The sequence below is a fragment of the Lithobates pipiens genome, unplaced genomic scaffold, assembly GCF_037356315.1.
Source record: "Lithobates pipiens isolate NorthernLeopardFrog02 unplaced genomic scaffold, aLitPip1_a1.2 Scaffold_16, whole genome shotgun sequence".
In the NCBI taxonomy this organism is placed as follows: Eukaryota; Metazoa; Chordata; class Amphibia; order Anura; family Ranidae; genus Lithobates; species Lithobates pipiens.
In genome coordinates, this window is record NW_027507748.1 from 143,276,056 (window position 1) to 143,292,961 (window position 16,906).

Genomic DNA, 16,906 nt, shown 5'->3' on the forward strand with positions numbered 1-16,906 from the left:
CTTTCCCAGAAAGAGGTCTTTCTAGTGGCCATCACCTCAGCCAGGAGGGTTTCGGAATTGGCGGCCTTGTCCTGCCAGTCACCCTATCTGGTAATCCACAGGGATAAGGTGGTGTTGCCTCCGCAACCGTCCTTTCTACCGAAGGTGGTCTCGGCTTTTCATATCAATGAGGACATTGTATTACCATCACTGTGTCCTAAGCCCGAAGCACCCTAAAGAGGTGGCCCTGCACACTTTAGACGTGGTTAGGGCTCTGAAGGTGTATTTGTCTGCCACGGCTCCCTTTCGGAAGTCAGACTCACTGTTTGTTTCAGTAGCTGATCCCAAGAAAGGCATGGCGGTCTCATCGGCCACCATTTCCAGGTGGATCAGACAGATTGTAGAACAAGCCTATGCCTTGAAGGGGCAGGTGCCCCCCTTTCCGGTCACAGCCCACTCCACAAGGGCAATCGGAACGTCTTGGGCCTTCCGACACCAAGCGTCGGTCGCTCAGGTGTGTAAGGTGGTGACTTGGTCGTCTGTCCATACGTTTACCAAGTTTTACAAGGTAGACGTCAGTGCATCGGCTGATGCCTGTTTTGGCCGCAAAGTTTTGCAGGCGGCCGTGTAGTTGCAATTGAATATGCAACCGATATTTTTTCCTGGTCTTTCAAAAAAATGCAGTACTGTTATGTTAATGCACTGTTGCATTACTTCCGCAGTTGGCTGCTGTCTTGGGGATCACTCCTGTTGAGGATACTCTGTGGTTTTGTGGTGTTTTTTTCCACGCACTGCTGTGTTTTATTTTCACTAGTTCCCACCTGCCATGGTGGATGAAGTTTTTATGCTGTTTTTTCCCACCCCTCGTTTGGCACTGCTTGGGGACGTCCCATTTTGTTAGAGAGGAGCTGTGTCGGTCGGTGAATATAAGAGAAAATAGGATTTTTGTACTCACCGTAAAATCCCTTTCTCTGTAATTCACCGACCGACACAGCACCCGCCCCTCCTTTTTTTTTCTCTTTATGTTATACTGCTTGTTGACGTACTGAGGCTGCTAGGGCAGACTCTGGGGATTGTAGCCTAGGGACCGCCCCCTGGTCGGAACTAAAAGTTCTGAAGTGTTTGTATTAAAACTTTGCCTAGTAATCTCCAGTGATAGGGCTAACAACCCATTTTGTTACAGAGAGGTGCTGTGTCGGTCGGTGAATTACAGAGAGAAAAATCCTATTTTGTGGGGAAAAAAGGACGTAAATTTTGTTTGGATGCAATGTCGCGTGAGAGTGCAATTGTCAGTAAAAGCGATGCAGTGCCGTATCGCAAAAAGTGCTCTGGTCAGGAAGGGGGTAAATCCTTCTGGGGCTAAAGTGGATAAAGGTCGTTTGGGCTTCTCCTACGGATCACAGGAGTGCACTTCGTTTTGCACTCCTGTGACCCATTTTCAGCAGAGCGGACTGAAGTCTGCTCTCTGCTGACCTCACAGGAATAAGTCCAGGCACTGCGTCATCATGACAAAGTCTGTATCCGCCAGGTGCATGGACTGATACCCATCTCGGACTCTCAGCGAGCTGCTGAGAGGCTGAGACAGCAGCTCCCCTCCCCTCCACAGCTCAGCACTCCAGTCAGTATGGGGGGGAGGGCAGAGCTGACAGTCTGCAGCTCTCTGTTAGGGGAGCTATGAGAACCGAGATATCGGCGATGTTTGATCGATCGGTTCTCAGTGCAGAGGGGCCAGGGGAGAGATGCAGCATCAGACCAATGCTACATCCACCTAGTATGCAAGGTATGAAACTGGAATAAAAAAATAAAATAAAACGTACTTCTCTTTTAATTTCCCTCTCCCCTTATCTTTCTCTTTGTGGATGTCATAATGTTTTGTATATATCTCTGTTTTGCCCTTATTGACAGACACTAATTAATTCATTTGTTTATTTTTCATTGTGCATGTTTATATAATATTGTATCAATTTATCTGAAAAGCTTAGCAACATACACTTGAATCCACCCTCCAGCTGTTAATGCTTCCCTTTCCCTTGTTGACCATTGGCCATTCATTTAAAGGGGGTATAAACCCTCGTGTTTTTTCACCTTAATGCATCCTATGCATTAAGGTGAAAATACACCTGGCAGCCACCAGCCCCCTAGCCCCCCCCCCCTGTTTTAATTATCTGAGCCTCCTCATTTCCTTGGCGGGGGATGTGATGCCCCCCTCTCCACGTAGGTCCCAGCTCTTGATTGGATAGATTGATGGCAGCACAGCCATTTGCTCCTGCTGCTGTCAATCAAATAAAATGACACGGGGGTGGGGCTGTGTCTGGCATTCGTGTCTGTGGACGCAAATGCTGTACCCGGGAGCGTGCCCGCAAGGTGCGCTTCTCCTAGGCGGTTATCTGATGTGGGTAGGAGCCGCTGGGGGACCCCAGAAGAGGATGTTCGGGCCACTCTGTGCAAAACTAGCTGCACAGTCGAGGTAAGTATGATATGTAATTAAAAAAAATAAAAAATGGTCCTTTGCAATCACTTTAAGGCAATTGATGGGTGGAGTGTATGGCACTTAGTGATACTATTTATTTTCAAAAGTTCTGTCTTTTAATGTAGTTATGACTAAGGCCTTGTAGGCTGAAACATGTCAACTTGTTTCATCTGCATATGTACACTGTGTGGTTTTTCAATAAACATGAAGATTCTTAAGAGCAACAACTTGCTGTGCGGATCATCTTAATGGATTGCTGTTTACAGACAAACGACTGTGGATGAAGCACCCGTGAGCTTTGCTGTTATTCCTGTGTATGGGTAGTAGTGGCACTATATCCTTTTCTTGTGTGTAGTCCATCTGCAGTACCTGGTTAGGTCAATTGAATCTAATTTCTGAAAAACAAAGAAAAGGTGCCTCTAAGTGTAGAATTAAAAGCTGTTTAATGTCCCCAAAAAGGGATCCCCCACTATTGGACATACACAGCCTAAAGAACTTGTATATGCCAGTGACCACTGCCTTCATGCCAGACCACCTACATGGATATTAATGATACATATCCAGTCTACATATCTTGTAAGTGTTTTAACCCTTTTTGGGGAAATTAAACCGCTTTTAATTCTACAATCAGAGGCGCCTTTTCTTTGTTTTTCTGTTTCCTATTCAGAGATTGCTTCTCTCCATAAGTGCAGCCCTAAGTGGGGAAGATTCCCTACTATAGACTTTCTGGTACATAAAGTCATCTGTTTTTGCTTGGTCCTGAAGTTCAGAGTGCCCTTACAAACTGTATCTGAATCTAATTTCTGTTATTTACATCGTATTGGCAAGCCACTGATTTATTTTACTCCTTGTCTAGAGCTGTGGTTCTACCTATACTTTTGATTTTTCTTTCACTTATGTTCAGACCAAGAGAACTTCGGTGCCCAGGCTCTACACTGAGAAATGTATTTTATTTGCGGTCTCCAGAAGATGCCACAGCAGTCAGCAAAGAAGCTACAGGCAAAAATGTGGTGATTATGGGCAGCTCTTTCATAGGTAGGTTTGTAAATCTGTACACATAAGGCATGTGAAAAGATTAGATGTTTCCAATATGTTTTGAACTTCAACTGTACTTTTTGTGAGGGTCCAATAGAAGACAATTGTTTAATGTATTCTTATATTTTTTTTTTTAATCTTGACAAGACAGTACCAAGGCCAATATAAATATAGCCAAATTATTACAAGCAACATCAGGTAAAATAATCTACTCAATGGGCACTAATTCAAGAGATGATGTAGTTGGTAAGGAGTGTTCTGATCAGTGTAATTAGAGTTAGCAGCTCATCCCTTTTAACCACTTGCCTACCAGGCACTAACTCCCCCTTCCTGCCCAAGCCATTTTTCAGCTTTCAGCGCTGTCACACTTTGAATGACAATTTTGTGGTCATGCTACACTATACCCAAACAAATTTTTATCATTTTCTTCACACAAATATAGCTTTTTTTTTTGGTATTTAATCACTGCTGTTTTTTTATTTATTACCAAAAATTTTGAAAAATAAATATTTTTTTACTTTTTTCTGTCAGTAAGTTTTGTAATGAAATCATTTTTGCCTTCAATTATGTGCACTGATGAGGTGGCACCGATGGGCACTGATAGGCTGAACTGGTGGGTATTGATGAGGTGGTGCTGCACACGCATGTTCTGGAATGCTGTCTGTCATGGTTATGCAGTGATCGTCCTCTGTTTGCTTACCTCCCCTCATGTGTTCTGACTAAGAGGCCGGCCACTTTCACCTGGTGGTTTTTATAACCTCTCCTCTAAGCGTGGCTCCACCCCAGGCCCTATCAGGGAACCCTATATTAACCTGTGCACTGCAAGCCAGCAGTGCTGATCAACCATTGTGTATCATTGTGTGTTTGGTTTCCTGTTTCCTGCTTGCCGTGTGCTCTACAATTGACTCTGTTACCGACCTTGGCGTGTTCTCAACGATTCCTGTCTGCTTGCAACCTTGACCTTTTTGCATGTCCCCAACCATCCCTGTCTGCCTGTGACCCTGAACCTTTGGCGTGTACTCTGTTGTTCCTGTGTGCTAGTTGCCCTGACCTCTGCCATATCCCCTTACTATCCCTGTTGTTCCAGCCTGTTGCTTTCTTCTCCTGTAGTCTACTGTGAGTGTGAGCTGTGAGACCCTAGGGGCCGCGACCTGGAGCCAGACTGCAGCAAAGTCCATCCTCACCACTGGAGGCTCTGGCGAACACCTGCTGGCTCTTAGACGCCACGCCCTGGGGAATCTATGCTCCAGCTCCCATTGGGATCTGTGTTAGTGATCCTGTAGACCTGTGTCCTGAATCTCCCTGGGTACAATCTTCAGCAGTCAGTCCTAAGGTCCACTACCCAGCGGCACACTTCCGACTCCTACGGAGTGCATCTGTCATCTGGTCTCAGGTGACCTGACACCGTCATATGCGTCCCAGAACAAGAGCTGCACCACCCCACCATCAGTTGACGGTGGGCAGGCAGCAAGCAGTTAAGCCCGAACACATATTAATTACACATGTTCTGTGGATGATTAAGGTGGTAATTAAACTTACTTGGTGGATTATCTGCATTAAATTAGCCTCAGACCCTGTGTAATTCCTATGTGTTTGGGTTTAAAGGGATGAGGTGGCAACCCTGAAGCCCCATACTCCAAGTAATTTCCAGCAGAAAATGTTGGCTGTCAGGCAGTTGGCGGAAAATCAGACCATGTGTATGCTCCATCGGACAATTGTTGTCGGACTTTCTGTTTTCAAATTTTCCGCCAAAAAATGTGTGTTGTCGGTCAAAAGTCCAAAGTACAAACACACATGCTCGGAAGCAAAAGCGGTTGGTCTTGTAAACTAGCATTTGTAATGGAGAATTAACTTTCGTGACGTGGCAAATTATGAAATCTCCAAATGCAGCGCACAATTCTCTTTTTCTTTAATGGGATAATAGTGAAGCTGCTTTGCTGGTGATACTAATAGAGTTATTGCAAACACATTTTCAAAGGCTTTATTATGGTTTATTTTATTTTTTTATTTGGGCAAGTTACCACAACACCATTATCCCCTGGTTTTTAAGATCAAAGATACAGCTATGTTGGTGTCCCTTGTCGGTTTTACATTGTATTTTTTTAAATGTAACTGCCTACTCCCAAACTGCCAAGTATTATTCTCAACAATTTTTTATTGTGCATTAAAAAAAGAAAACAAATAAAATTAGACATGCTATCTGCCAATAGAACTTAACCAAAATGTGCATTCTATGCATCCAAAAACATAGAAAATATACCAAATTAAATCTTTATTCAACCAAAAACAAAAAGTCAAAGCAATAACTCCAAGGCCAATAATAAATGACACGTTATCTCCTCCGATTCTGCAACATGTCTGGTTGATGAACGACCGTTCAGAAACAAACTAAAAAGCACAAACTGAAAAGTGCTAAATGAAAAACGCCAAAAGAAAAGTGCGAATCAACACTCACCAAACTTCTTCTATTAACTTCTATTAACACGAAACTAGCAGAAGGAGCCCAAAGGATGGCGCTAAAGAGCTGAAAAAACATGTAGTACGTCACTACGTTTGTAATTATTTGTCAACATTCGTGTGACTGCGTGTATGCAAGACAAGTTTGAGTCAACACCCTTCGGACAAAATTCCACTGTTTTATTGGCGGAAAGTCCGATTGTGTGTACGAGGCTGAAGTGTAATGCCAAAATAAGGGTGGATTTTTCTGCTGGTTCATGCAAGTGTGCAGTGCACATGACAAATTAGTTTTCTTTTTTGTGGGGTTTTGTGCACTTTTTGCCTATAATAATCACTTTGACGTTTTGTACATGTTTGTACCAAGGCTGATTTACTAAAGGAAAATATTCATACAATAAAAAATTTATGAATATCCACTTCAATTATTCAATCATGTGCAGATTAAATAAATAAAACAGAAATTTGATTACTTAAAGCGGAGGTCCACCCTAAAGTGGAGCTTCCGCTCATTGGAACTCCGGCGCCACAATTGGCACCTTTCAGGGGGGAGGGGGGGTGCAGATACCTGTACAGTACAGGTATCTGCAGAAGGTACGCCCCTTTCCGCAGAATCTACGCCCCTTTCCGAAGGTCCCCCGCTGTCTGCTGGGAAACACACGGATCACCGAGATAGCTTGATTCCTACTCGCGCATGTGCAGTAGGAAACCGGGAAATGAAGCCGCAAGGCTCCACTTCCTGATTCCCATACCCAAGATGGCGGCGGCAGCACCCGAGAGACGATCGAGAGATCGGCTTCGGGTGCCAACATCGCGGGCACGCAGGGCGGGTAAGTGTCATTATTTTAAAAGTCAGCAGCTGCAGTATTTGTAGCTGCTGGCTTTAAAAAAAAAAAAACGTGGACTCCCGCTATAAGTAAAGTGAACATTCACACAATTGTGTGAAAAGGTTCCACTCCTTTAGTAAATTGGCCTGGGATTCTTGAGTCAGTAGCATCAGTTACCATTTTAAACGTGATTTAAAGTGGTGTTGCACATAAAAAAATAAAAAATAAATCATCAAAATTCCTAAAAAAAAAATGGAAATAAAAAATTGGATTTTTTTTTTTTTTAACTCACTTCTAAATGCCTGTTGCTAGGGGGTCCCTCATAATCTGCCTCCTTCAGTGCCTGGGCTTTTGACGTCCCTTCCCCTCGGCGCAGGAAGGGCTCAGCTCTGTCCCCTCCTTCCTGTCAATCATCTGGGACACGTGACAGGTCCCAAATGACTGCGCGGCCAATCACGGCACTGCTCGCGCATGCGCAGTGGGTGCCCTGCTGTGAAGCCGCCAGCCGGGTGCCCACGGTTAGAATGCCGGGGCTGGTTGGAGGGGGGAACGAGCGGGGCTTCGTTCCCCCCCATCGCTGGACCCTGGGACAGGTAAGTGTCTGCTTTATTAAAAGTCAGCAGCTGCAGTATTTGTAGCTGCTGACTTTATTTTTTTATTTTTTTTAGGGGAACTCCTCTTTAACTAAAGCTTCTACATTAACCTAGAAAGAAATATGGAGGCTGACATTTTTGACCTTGTCCTGAAAATGTTAGTTGCTGATGCTGGCATTGGCACCAGTACTTTGAAACATTGACCCAGAAAACTGGAATATACCATCACACCTAATACCGTAATGCTACATTTTAATGCAACATATTTTGAAGAGTGCCAGCTTGTTATTTATTATTCTACAGGTTAATATACAGTGTGTGTGTGTGTGTGTGTGTATATATTGTATTACAGAGGATCATCTAGTACTGCATAGGTACATGTTTACATCTTAATCGTGCAGCACAAGACATAGGCTGAGTTATAGGCTGCTACCTTTAGGTGATTAAGATGCCTATAAACGTTTATCCACTTCATCTGTGGCTTCTACACTTTGCAGTAGGAGACAATTATCTCCAGTTTGTTGCGCCTGACATTTGCCCTATCCTCTACTCTTAAGCCCTTGTATACACGTTTGGAGATTCCGATGGAATGTGTGGTCTACATCGGACTGTTTCCGTCGGAGTATCAACTTGTTGGTAAAATTTTCTTACAAAATGCTCCGATCGGACATACTCCGATCATGTGTAGAGAATTCCGATCGGACAAAGTGCCACGCATGCTCAGATCAAATTCCTACACCAAAGCTATTGGCTACTAGCGTGAACGTAGTCCCGTCGTAACGAAATAACGTCATCATGTCGGATTTTCCGACAACTTTGTCCGACCGTGTGTATACAACAGTTTTGGACAAAATCCGACGGATTTGGTTGTCGGAATCTCCGACCGTGTGTACAAGGGCTAAGAGTATTTACAAAGGTCATTGCACCTCTTCTTTCCCTTCTAGAAATTCAGGGCATCCTCTTCTAAGAGACTCGGTTGGGTGATCAACTTCCAAAATCTACTCTCCGACCTTCCCTTCATCTGAATTACTTCAGCCTCTTTCTTGACAGTCCAAGTAAAATTCTTCATTCCAAGAGAAGAAACTTCTCTCTCCATCAGAAAACTGCTCTCTCTCTCAGAACTTCTGCTCAGGATTTGACATAAAAAAATGCCCCTCTCTATGAAGTTCTTGGTCTCATAGTAGTAGTCTTTTCAAGCTCTCCTATTTGCCCAATTTCATTCAAGACCTCTCAAACAAAACATCCTGTTGTCATGGAACAAGCATGCTCCTTCTCTCGAATTACCTATGCCCCTATCAAGCCAAGCAAAGAATTCCCTAGCTTGATGGATCCCCAAACCAGCCTTGACTATTTTGGAAGTTGTTTCTACCATATCACTGGAAAGTGATAATGACAGATGCTAGTTTTTTCAGGCTGGGGAGGTGTGTTCCAATCCCTCACTATTCAGGGAACAGGGTAATTGAAGGAATCTAAGCTCCCTATCCACACGATAGAGCTCAGAATAAGAATTGCTGGCTCTGTACCACTGGACTCCCCTTCTACAATGGTACTCCCAGCAGGTGCAATCAGAAAACACCACGGCTGTAGCCTACATCAATCGCCAAAGTAGTACCAGGAATTATGCAGCTTTGAAGGAACCAAGCCCGATAATCTCATGTACATAAAAACACTGTCCAGTGATCTCTCCCCTCCACATCCAGTAGTAAACTGGAAGGTGGACTACCACAGCCATCGCCACCTGGACCACAGGTTACCTCTGTGACCAGGACTAAGGATCCTCTTGCATTGGATGCTCTGATAATTCCCTGGACTTCATTAAAACTAATCTCTTTTTCCTCCAGTACACATTCTGTCTTGACTGCTTTGCAAGGTAGCGCAAGAGAAGAAACCAGTGATTTTAATTGCACCAAACTGACATTGAAGAACCTGGTTCACAAGCAGACTTCAACTGCTAGGAGGTGATCCCTGTCCTCTTCAAAGCATACCAGTCCTGTTCGCTCAGGCCCCCCTGTCCATCCTGTTTCTCAGTCACTGGCTTTTTTTTTTTCTCGCACTTTTAATTTTGTTTTAAACTCCTGGCTTCACCCTTGTTAAAACTTTTTAATTCAGCACTATATGGACCTTAACCTTGTTCTCTGTACTCTGCAGGAACCACCATTTGAACCCATCAGTTAAATACCCTTAGGTAATCTCTCTTGCAAAGGGGCCTTCTTTGTTGCTATCATGTCTCAGGCGTGTATCTGAACTAGTGGCTGCCTCTTATAAGGAGCCTTCCTTCACAAGGACGTCTTACGTTCATGACCATCCTTTTCTTCCTAAGGTGGTAGGAGTCTTCCACCTTGATGAAAACCTGGTCCTTCCTTTTTTGTGCCCTGCTTCAAAGCACCCAAAATTACTCTTCACTGCCTAGAAAAGTCAGAACCATCAAAGTCTACCTTAAAGCCACAGCCTATATTCGCAATACCGGCTCCCTATTCGTCCTACTCTCAAGTAGAGGTCGACCGATATGGGTTTTTCTCTGGCCGATGCCGATATTTAGAAATCATGGCGGCCGATAGCCGATATATGATGCCGATTTTTTTTGGGCCGATATGTTAGGCCGATTTTATTTTATTTATTTATTTTTTTCCTTTTTTATTTATTATTATTATTTTTTTAATCCCCCTTGATCTAACACACCTTTCCCATTGGGGCGTTTTTCAGGCGCTTTTGGGCTAAAAATAGCGCCTGTAAAGTGCCTGCAAAATGGCTCCCCTGCAGTCTGTGTGAAAGACAGAGTGCTTTCACACTGAGGCGATGTGCTGGCAGGATCTTAAAAAAAAGTCCTGCAAGCAGCACGTTTGGAGTGGTGTATACCGCTCCTCCACCACTCCTGCCCATTGATATGAATGGGCACCACTGCCGAAGCGCATGCAATGCGATTTGGCAGCAGTGCTTCATGGGAGCATTTAACCTCTTCCTTGGCCGCTAGCTGGGTTATATGTGCCCCACTAGCAGCCAAATAGCACCGCTAAAATGATGGTAAAGAGCCGCTAAAACTTGCGTTTTAACATCAACGCTCCAGTGTGAAAGCAGAAAATACAGAAAATTTCTTACATTTAAACATTTATTAAACAAAACAAACCTCCAATCAGTTTACTTGTATGTATGATTTAGATTAAAAAAAAAAAAAAACCTATATATTAAATAAAAACAGGTAGTCAAAACTTTTGGACGAAAAAAAAAATGGGCTAACTTTACTGTTTTTATTTTATTTTTAAATAGTGTATTTTTTTTCCCAAAAAAATGCATTTGAAAGACCTCTGTGCAAATGCCGTGTGACATAAAATATTGCAACAACCGCTATTTTATTCCCTAGGATCTCTGCTAAAAAATTATATATAATTTTTGGGGGGGTCTAAGTGATTTTCTGGCAGAAAATACAGGACTTTTACTTGTAAGCATCAAGTGTCAGAAAAGATTTAGTCTTTAAATGGTTAAACTGAGAACTTCTACACACAGAGATGACTTCATTCATTCAAGTGTAAACATTGTATCATTTAGTTCTTTTCTTGGCAGTCTGCCCAGAGAGGAGGAAAGTGTTGCTATGACGACTCAGGCAACTCACACTGACTTCTTACAGAAGTCATTTCAAAGTCCCGCTGTAGTTCTAAATCGGCTTTTTATCAGCAAAATCGGCCGATGCCGATTATTTAAAAAACGGCAAATATCGGCCGGCCGATATATCGGTCGACCTCTACTCTCAAGACCCTGCATTCTGCTTTAAAGTGCATCATCAGGAGTTCTATAAATCAACTTATCAACAAAGTTTGCACTGTAAATGAATCCCTCCCCTGTGCTTTTTATGTGCTCATTTCACCAGGTTAGTGATTGTCTCCTGGCCATTCCAACAGGAAGCCTATCTTACTGAGCACTTCAAAGGGCATCACCTCTGTTCTTCCCTTTTTTTTTTAAAAGGTCTAGAAGGTGGGCATCCAATCTTCTGCAGATGCAGCCTTAGGCAACAAGGTACTTACAGCAGCATTCTGAAGTTGTGTCTATTGACCCTTGTTGTAGGGCCTGTTGGCACAGTATTTTTGCCTAGTTGTAGTAATGGCGAACCTTTTTGAGCCCGAGTGCCCAAACTGCAACACAAAACCAACGTATTCATTTCAAAGTGCCAACATATACAGAACTTGATGAGCATGTGCTGTGATGTCTGGGGGTGAACATGGGACACATCAGAAACCGTTTTGCATTCACTATGTAGTCATAGCGTTTTGGTGCAATCAAATTCCAGGATCACTATTCTACTAACTATATATTAATATTCAATACAGTCAAGTTGCATGACAGGTGCACTTTAAATGACTAGTTGTTCAGTAGAAGCACAGGCTGGATGATAAAGAAATCCTGTTACAGGGGTGACCTGCAACCACCAACTCTCCAGCTGCAGCAGAACTTCCAGTCCCCCCATGCCCTGCTGGTACACATTATGCACTCTTTGGTTGCCAAGGTATGTTGATATCTGTAGTTGTACTCCAGCTAAAGATGTACTGGTTGCTCTGCATTGCTTTAGCAGAAGACTACTTGGAAAATCTCTCATTCCTGACTATGTTCACAGTCCTATATGTCCAGGAAACATCCTTCAGAACGGAAACACTCAAGGACAACTGTAGCAATAATGCTTTACCAATGCAGTTCACTCCACAATGCTGTGCAGTTCATTGATTGTCAAATGCAAACTCCCAGCAGCTCTACACTTCTTCCCTGTATAATGCCAGTGATTCTGGACTGTCTCATGTGACTTGTGTCATGAAATACAGGGGGATGGCAGGGACAAAAACGATATGTATTTACATCTCACTGTACTGCAGTGGTCTCTGCTAAATCTAGCAGGCTTTCCCAGCCAGATAAACCTGAATAGCCAACACAAAGTATCATCAAAGCTCATATCCTACAGAAAATGCTTCCAACAGCTTTGATAGAGAATAACACAGACAGCATATACACAACATTATTCTGACCAAAGCCTTCCATATTTTGTGGCAATGTTGGGAACAAGAAAAAAAAAAATAAAAAAAAAAAAGAAAGGTCCCCAAGAAATAGATTCTATTTGAAGACGCACAGAAACAGTGTACACAGCTAAAGACATTTATTCCCCACACAGCATGTACACTTACTTTAACAACGCTTGCCACAGCACTCTAATAATACACCCACCAGCCGACTCAGTTCCCGGGCTCAAGAACGGCCTGTGATTGGGCATCTTCCCCACCACATGTTCTGCCTGCCATCCAACCCAGAGCGACTCTTCATCCAGTCCACGCCCATCCTAGACACGGCCCCCCATTGGCTCAATCCCCACCTCATGTTCCACCTGCCATCCAACCCAGAGCAACCCTTCTTCTCATCCACGCCCACCCTAGACACATTACCTCTGCCCCAGAGACTTGTGGGAAATGTAGTTCTATGGGGAGGGGAGCTGTGCACGAAATACACCTCTGTACAGGATTTTCTCACGTGCCCACAGAGAGGGCTTGGCGTGCCGGCTGTGGCACGTGTGCCATAGGTTCACCATCACTGTCCTAGGGTCTCTAAATAAGCTGCCTGTGTTCTGCACTGTACAATTAAAATATATGCCAACCCAGAATTTCATATTCTGATATGTACCTGCTGTAACATGTACGAAAAAGTATCCTGTTCTTTGTATTGCTTCCTTTCTGTGAAATAACTGTAGTTCCTGCCAGTCCTTCACCTTTCCTAACCACACTAGGCAGTAAAGGACAGGGTTATCAATTCTTTAGCTGTGCAAAGAACCTGGCCTGCTCTCCAAGGATCAGACTGGTGCGGACAACAGTGATTACAATGTTCAGTCACCTGAAGGTACCAGGCTTAACCCATGGTCTATAATTATTCAGTCTGTCTTGTACTGTACTGTCAATAAAAGGAATTTACGGGCAAGTAAAATTTATTTTTTTTTCACAAAAACGATGCTGCGCAACATATTTTATTGTTCTTCATGACACCAGTCAATTGCTACACCACAATCATCATCAAAGTTGACTCATCATCATCAAAGTTGGTAGGATATGCGGTTGAAATACACTGATCCAGATTATACAGAGATCAGAAAAAGAGTAAATTCTGAGTTCCTAATCTTCATACTTTTGTCCAGACAAGCTCTGAAAATACAATTTTTTTTTTGGCTGTCATTCTTGTTCAATAGTGGAGCAGAATGTCAGCCAAGGAACTGGCTGTCCTTGAATGCGTCCAGTAGAATTTGATCTCCTGATCTACATACTTGTTTCAGGCAATACCTTAACCACTTGCCGACCGCCTCACGCCGATCTACGTCATCAGAATGGCACGGGCAGGCATAAGCACATATATGTACGTCCTTTGCCTCCCGCGGGTCGGGGGCCCGATCGGGCCCCCGCCCGGTGCCTGCGGCGGTCGGTTTTCGTTCGGGAGCGATCCCGGACGAGGGGACGGCCATTCATTCATGGCCACCCCCTCGCGATCGCTCCCGACGAATGGAAATCCCCGGTGACATCACTTCCTCTCCTGTAATGTAAACACAGGAGAGGAAGTGATGTATTCTCTCCTCCGTGTCGGTATTTTTCGTTCCGACACGGAGGAGAGCGGATCAGTGAGTTGCACCAACACATCCCACACACAGTAGAACATGCCAGGCACACTCACACCCCCCCTTTACCCCCCGATCACCCCCCCAATTACCCCTGCCCCCCAGTCACAGTGACACCAATGTCATTTTTTTTTTTTTTTTTTTTTTTTTGCATTGGTGTCATTTGTGACTGTAATAACTGTTAGGGCAGTTAGGGTTAGCCCCCTTTAGTTCTAATGTACCCCCCTAACCCCCCCAATAAAGGTTTAACCCCGTGATCACCCCCCGTCGCCAGTGTCACTAAGGCTGGGTTCACATTGCAGCGGTTTATGAGAACGAATGTGATTCGCACCGCACTGCAGTGCAAATCACATCCGATCTCTGTGCGATTCGAGTTCAGCCATTCGCCGCACCCGCCGCACCCGCCACACCCGCCGCACCCGCCGCAAATTCGCACGGGACCCTTTTTTTGGCCCGCAGCAGAATCGGATCGCATGGGTGTTCACACCATGCGATCCGAGTTTGCAGATCGCACTGCGATATGCGAACTGATCTGGGGGTGTCAGTAACATTTCACTGACACTCCCAGCAGTTCGCATAGGGCAGTGTGAACTGCCGCCGGGAGGCATGCGATGCGGGAACCCGCCGCGGATTCGCGGCGTTTCCGCATCGCTCCAGTGTGAACCCAGCCTAATAAGCGATCATTTTTCTGATCGCCGTATTAGTGTCACAGGTGACGCTAGTTAGGCAGGTAGGTATTTAGGTTCGCCGCAGCTTTTTATAGCGCTAGGGACCCCCATATACTACCGCATAAAGCCCCCTGATTGCCCCCTAGTTAACCCTTTCACCAGTGATCACCATATAACTGTTACAGGTGACGCTGGTTGGTTAGTTATTTTTTTATAGTTTCAGGGCACCCGCCATTTATTACCTAATAAAGGTTTAACCCCCTGATCACCCGGCAGGTGTCATTTGTGACTAATAACTGTTAGGGCAGTTAGGGTTAGCCCCCTTTAGTTCTAAGGTACCCCCCTAACCCCCCCAATAAAGGTTTAACCCCGTGATCACCCCCCGTCGCCAGTGTCACTAAGGCTGGGTTCACATTGCAGCGGTTTATGAGAACGGATGTGATTCGCACCGCACTGCAGTGCAAATCACATCCGATCTCTGTGCGATTCGAGTTCAGCTATACAGATAGTATGGCTGAATTCGTGTCGCACCCGCCGCAAACTCGCACGGGACCCTTTTTTTGGTCCGCAGCAGAATCGGATCGCATGGGTGTTCACACCATGCGATCCAAGTTTGCAGATCGCACTGCGATATGCGAACTGATCTGGGGGTGTCATTAACATTTCACTGACACTCCCAGCAGTTCGCATAGGGCAGTGTGAACTGCCGCCGGGAGGCATGCGATGCGGGAACCCGCCGCGCATTCGTGGCGTTCCCGCATCGCTCCAGTGTGAACCCAGCCTAATAAGCGATCGTTTTTCTGATCGCTGTATTAGTGTCACAGGTGACGCTAGTTAGGCAGGTAGGTATTTAGGTTCGCCGCAGCTTTTTATAGCGCCAGGGACCCCCATATACTACCGCATAAAGCCCCCTGATTGCCCCCTAGTTAACCCTTTCACCAGTGATCACCATATAACTGTTACAGGTGACGCTGGTTGGTTAGTTATTTTTTTATAGTTTCAGGGCACCCGCCATTTATTACCTAGTCTCACTAGTGTACCCCTAAATTTAGGGGTGTCTACTTTCTAAAATGGGGTCATTTGGGGGGGGGGGGTTTGTGCCATCTTGGCATTTTATGGCCTTCAAAACTGTAACGCCCTTAGAAAGCCTGAAGGCGGTGCTTGGTTTTTGGGGCCCCGTACGCGGCTAGGCTCCCAAAAAGTCCCACATATGTGGTATCCCCGTACTCAGGAGAAGCAGCAGAATTTATTTTGGGGTGTCATTTCACATATGCCCATGGCATGCGTGAGCAATATATCATTTAGTGACAACTTTGTGAAAAAAAAAAAAAGTTTGTAATTTTCCCGCAACTTGTGGCAAAATATAAAATATTCCATGGACTCAACATGCCTCTCAGCAAATAGCTTGGGGTGTCTACTTTCTAAAATGGGGTCATTTGTGGGGGTTTTGTGCCATCTTGGCATTTTATGGCCTTCAAAACTGTAATAGGTAGTGAGAAGTGAACTCAAAAAATTACGCCCTTAGAAAGCCTGAAGGCGGTGCTTGGTTTTCGGGGCCCCGTACGCGGCTAGGCTCCCAAAAAGTCCCACATATGTGGTATCCCCGTACTCAGGAGAAGCAGCAGAATTTATTTTGGGGTGTCATTTCACATATGCCCATGGCATGCATGAGCAATATATCATTTAGTGACAACTTTGTGAAAAAAAAAAAAAAAAAAAAAAGTTTGTAATTTTCCCGCAACTTGTGGCAAAATATAAAATATTCCATGGACTCAACATGCCTCTCAGCAAATAGCTTGGGGTGTCTACTTTCTAAAATGGGGTCATTTGTGGGGGTTTTGTGCCATCTTGGCATTTTATGGCCTTCAAAACTGTAATAGGTAGTGAGGCGTGAAATCAAAAATTGACGCCCTTAGAAAGCCTGAAGGCGGTGCTTGGTTTTCGGGGCCCTGTACGCGGCTAGGCTCCCAAAAAGTCCCACATATGTGGTATCCCCGTACTCAGGAGAAGCAGCAGAATTTATTTTGGGGTGTCATTTCACATACGCCCATAGCATGTGTGAGCAATATATCATTTAGTGACAACTTTGTGTAAAAAAAAAAAAAAAAATTTTTTTTTTGTCATTATTCAATCGCTTGAGGCAAAAAAATAAAATATTCAATGGGCTCAACATGCCTCTTATCAATTTCCTTAGGGGGTCTACTTTCCAAAATGGGGTCATTTGGGGGGGTTTTGTACTGCCCTGTCATTTT

General features: G+C 44.5%; 1 protein-coding gene across 3 annotated transcripts in view; it reads left to right on the plus strand.

Annotated features, from left to right (window-relative positions):
* LOC143982120 (apoptosis-inducing factor 3-like) overlaps positions 1–16,906 on the plus strand; it is a 233,849-nt gene that overhangs the window by 112,672 nt on the left and 104,271 nt on the right. For 2 of the 3 annotated variants that reach the window (XM_077480563.1, XM_077480564.1), the window contains exons 10-11: positions 3,354–3,484; positions 3,632–3,730. In XM_077480563.1, coding sequence (XP_077336689.1) covers positions 3,354–3,484; positions 3,632–3,730 — 230 coding nt within the window. The remainder of the gene's footprint in view (positions 1–3,353; positions 3,485–3,631; positions 3,731–16,906) is intronic. The other variant, XM_077480565.1, reaches the window with a different exon arrangement.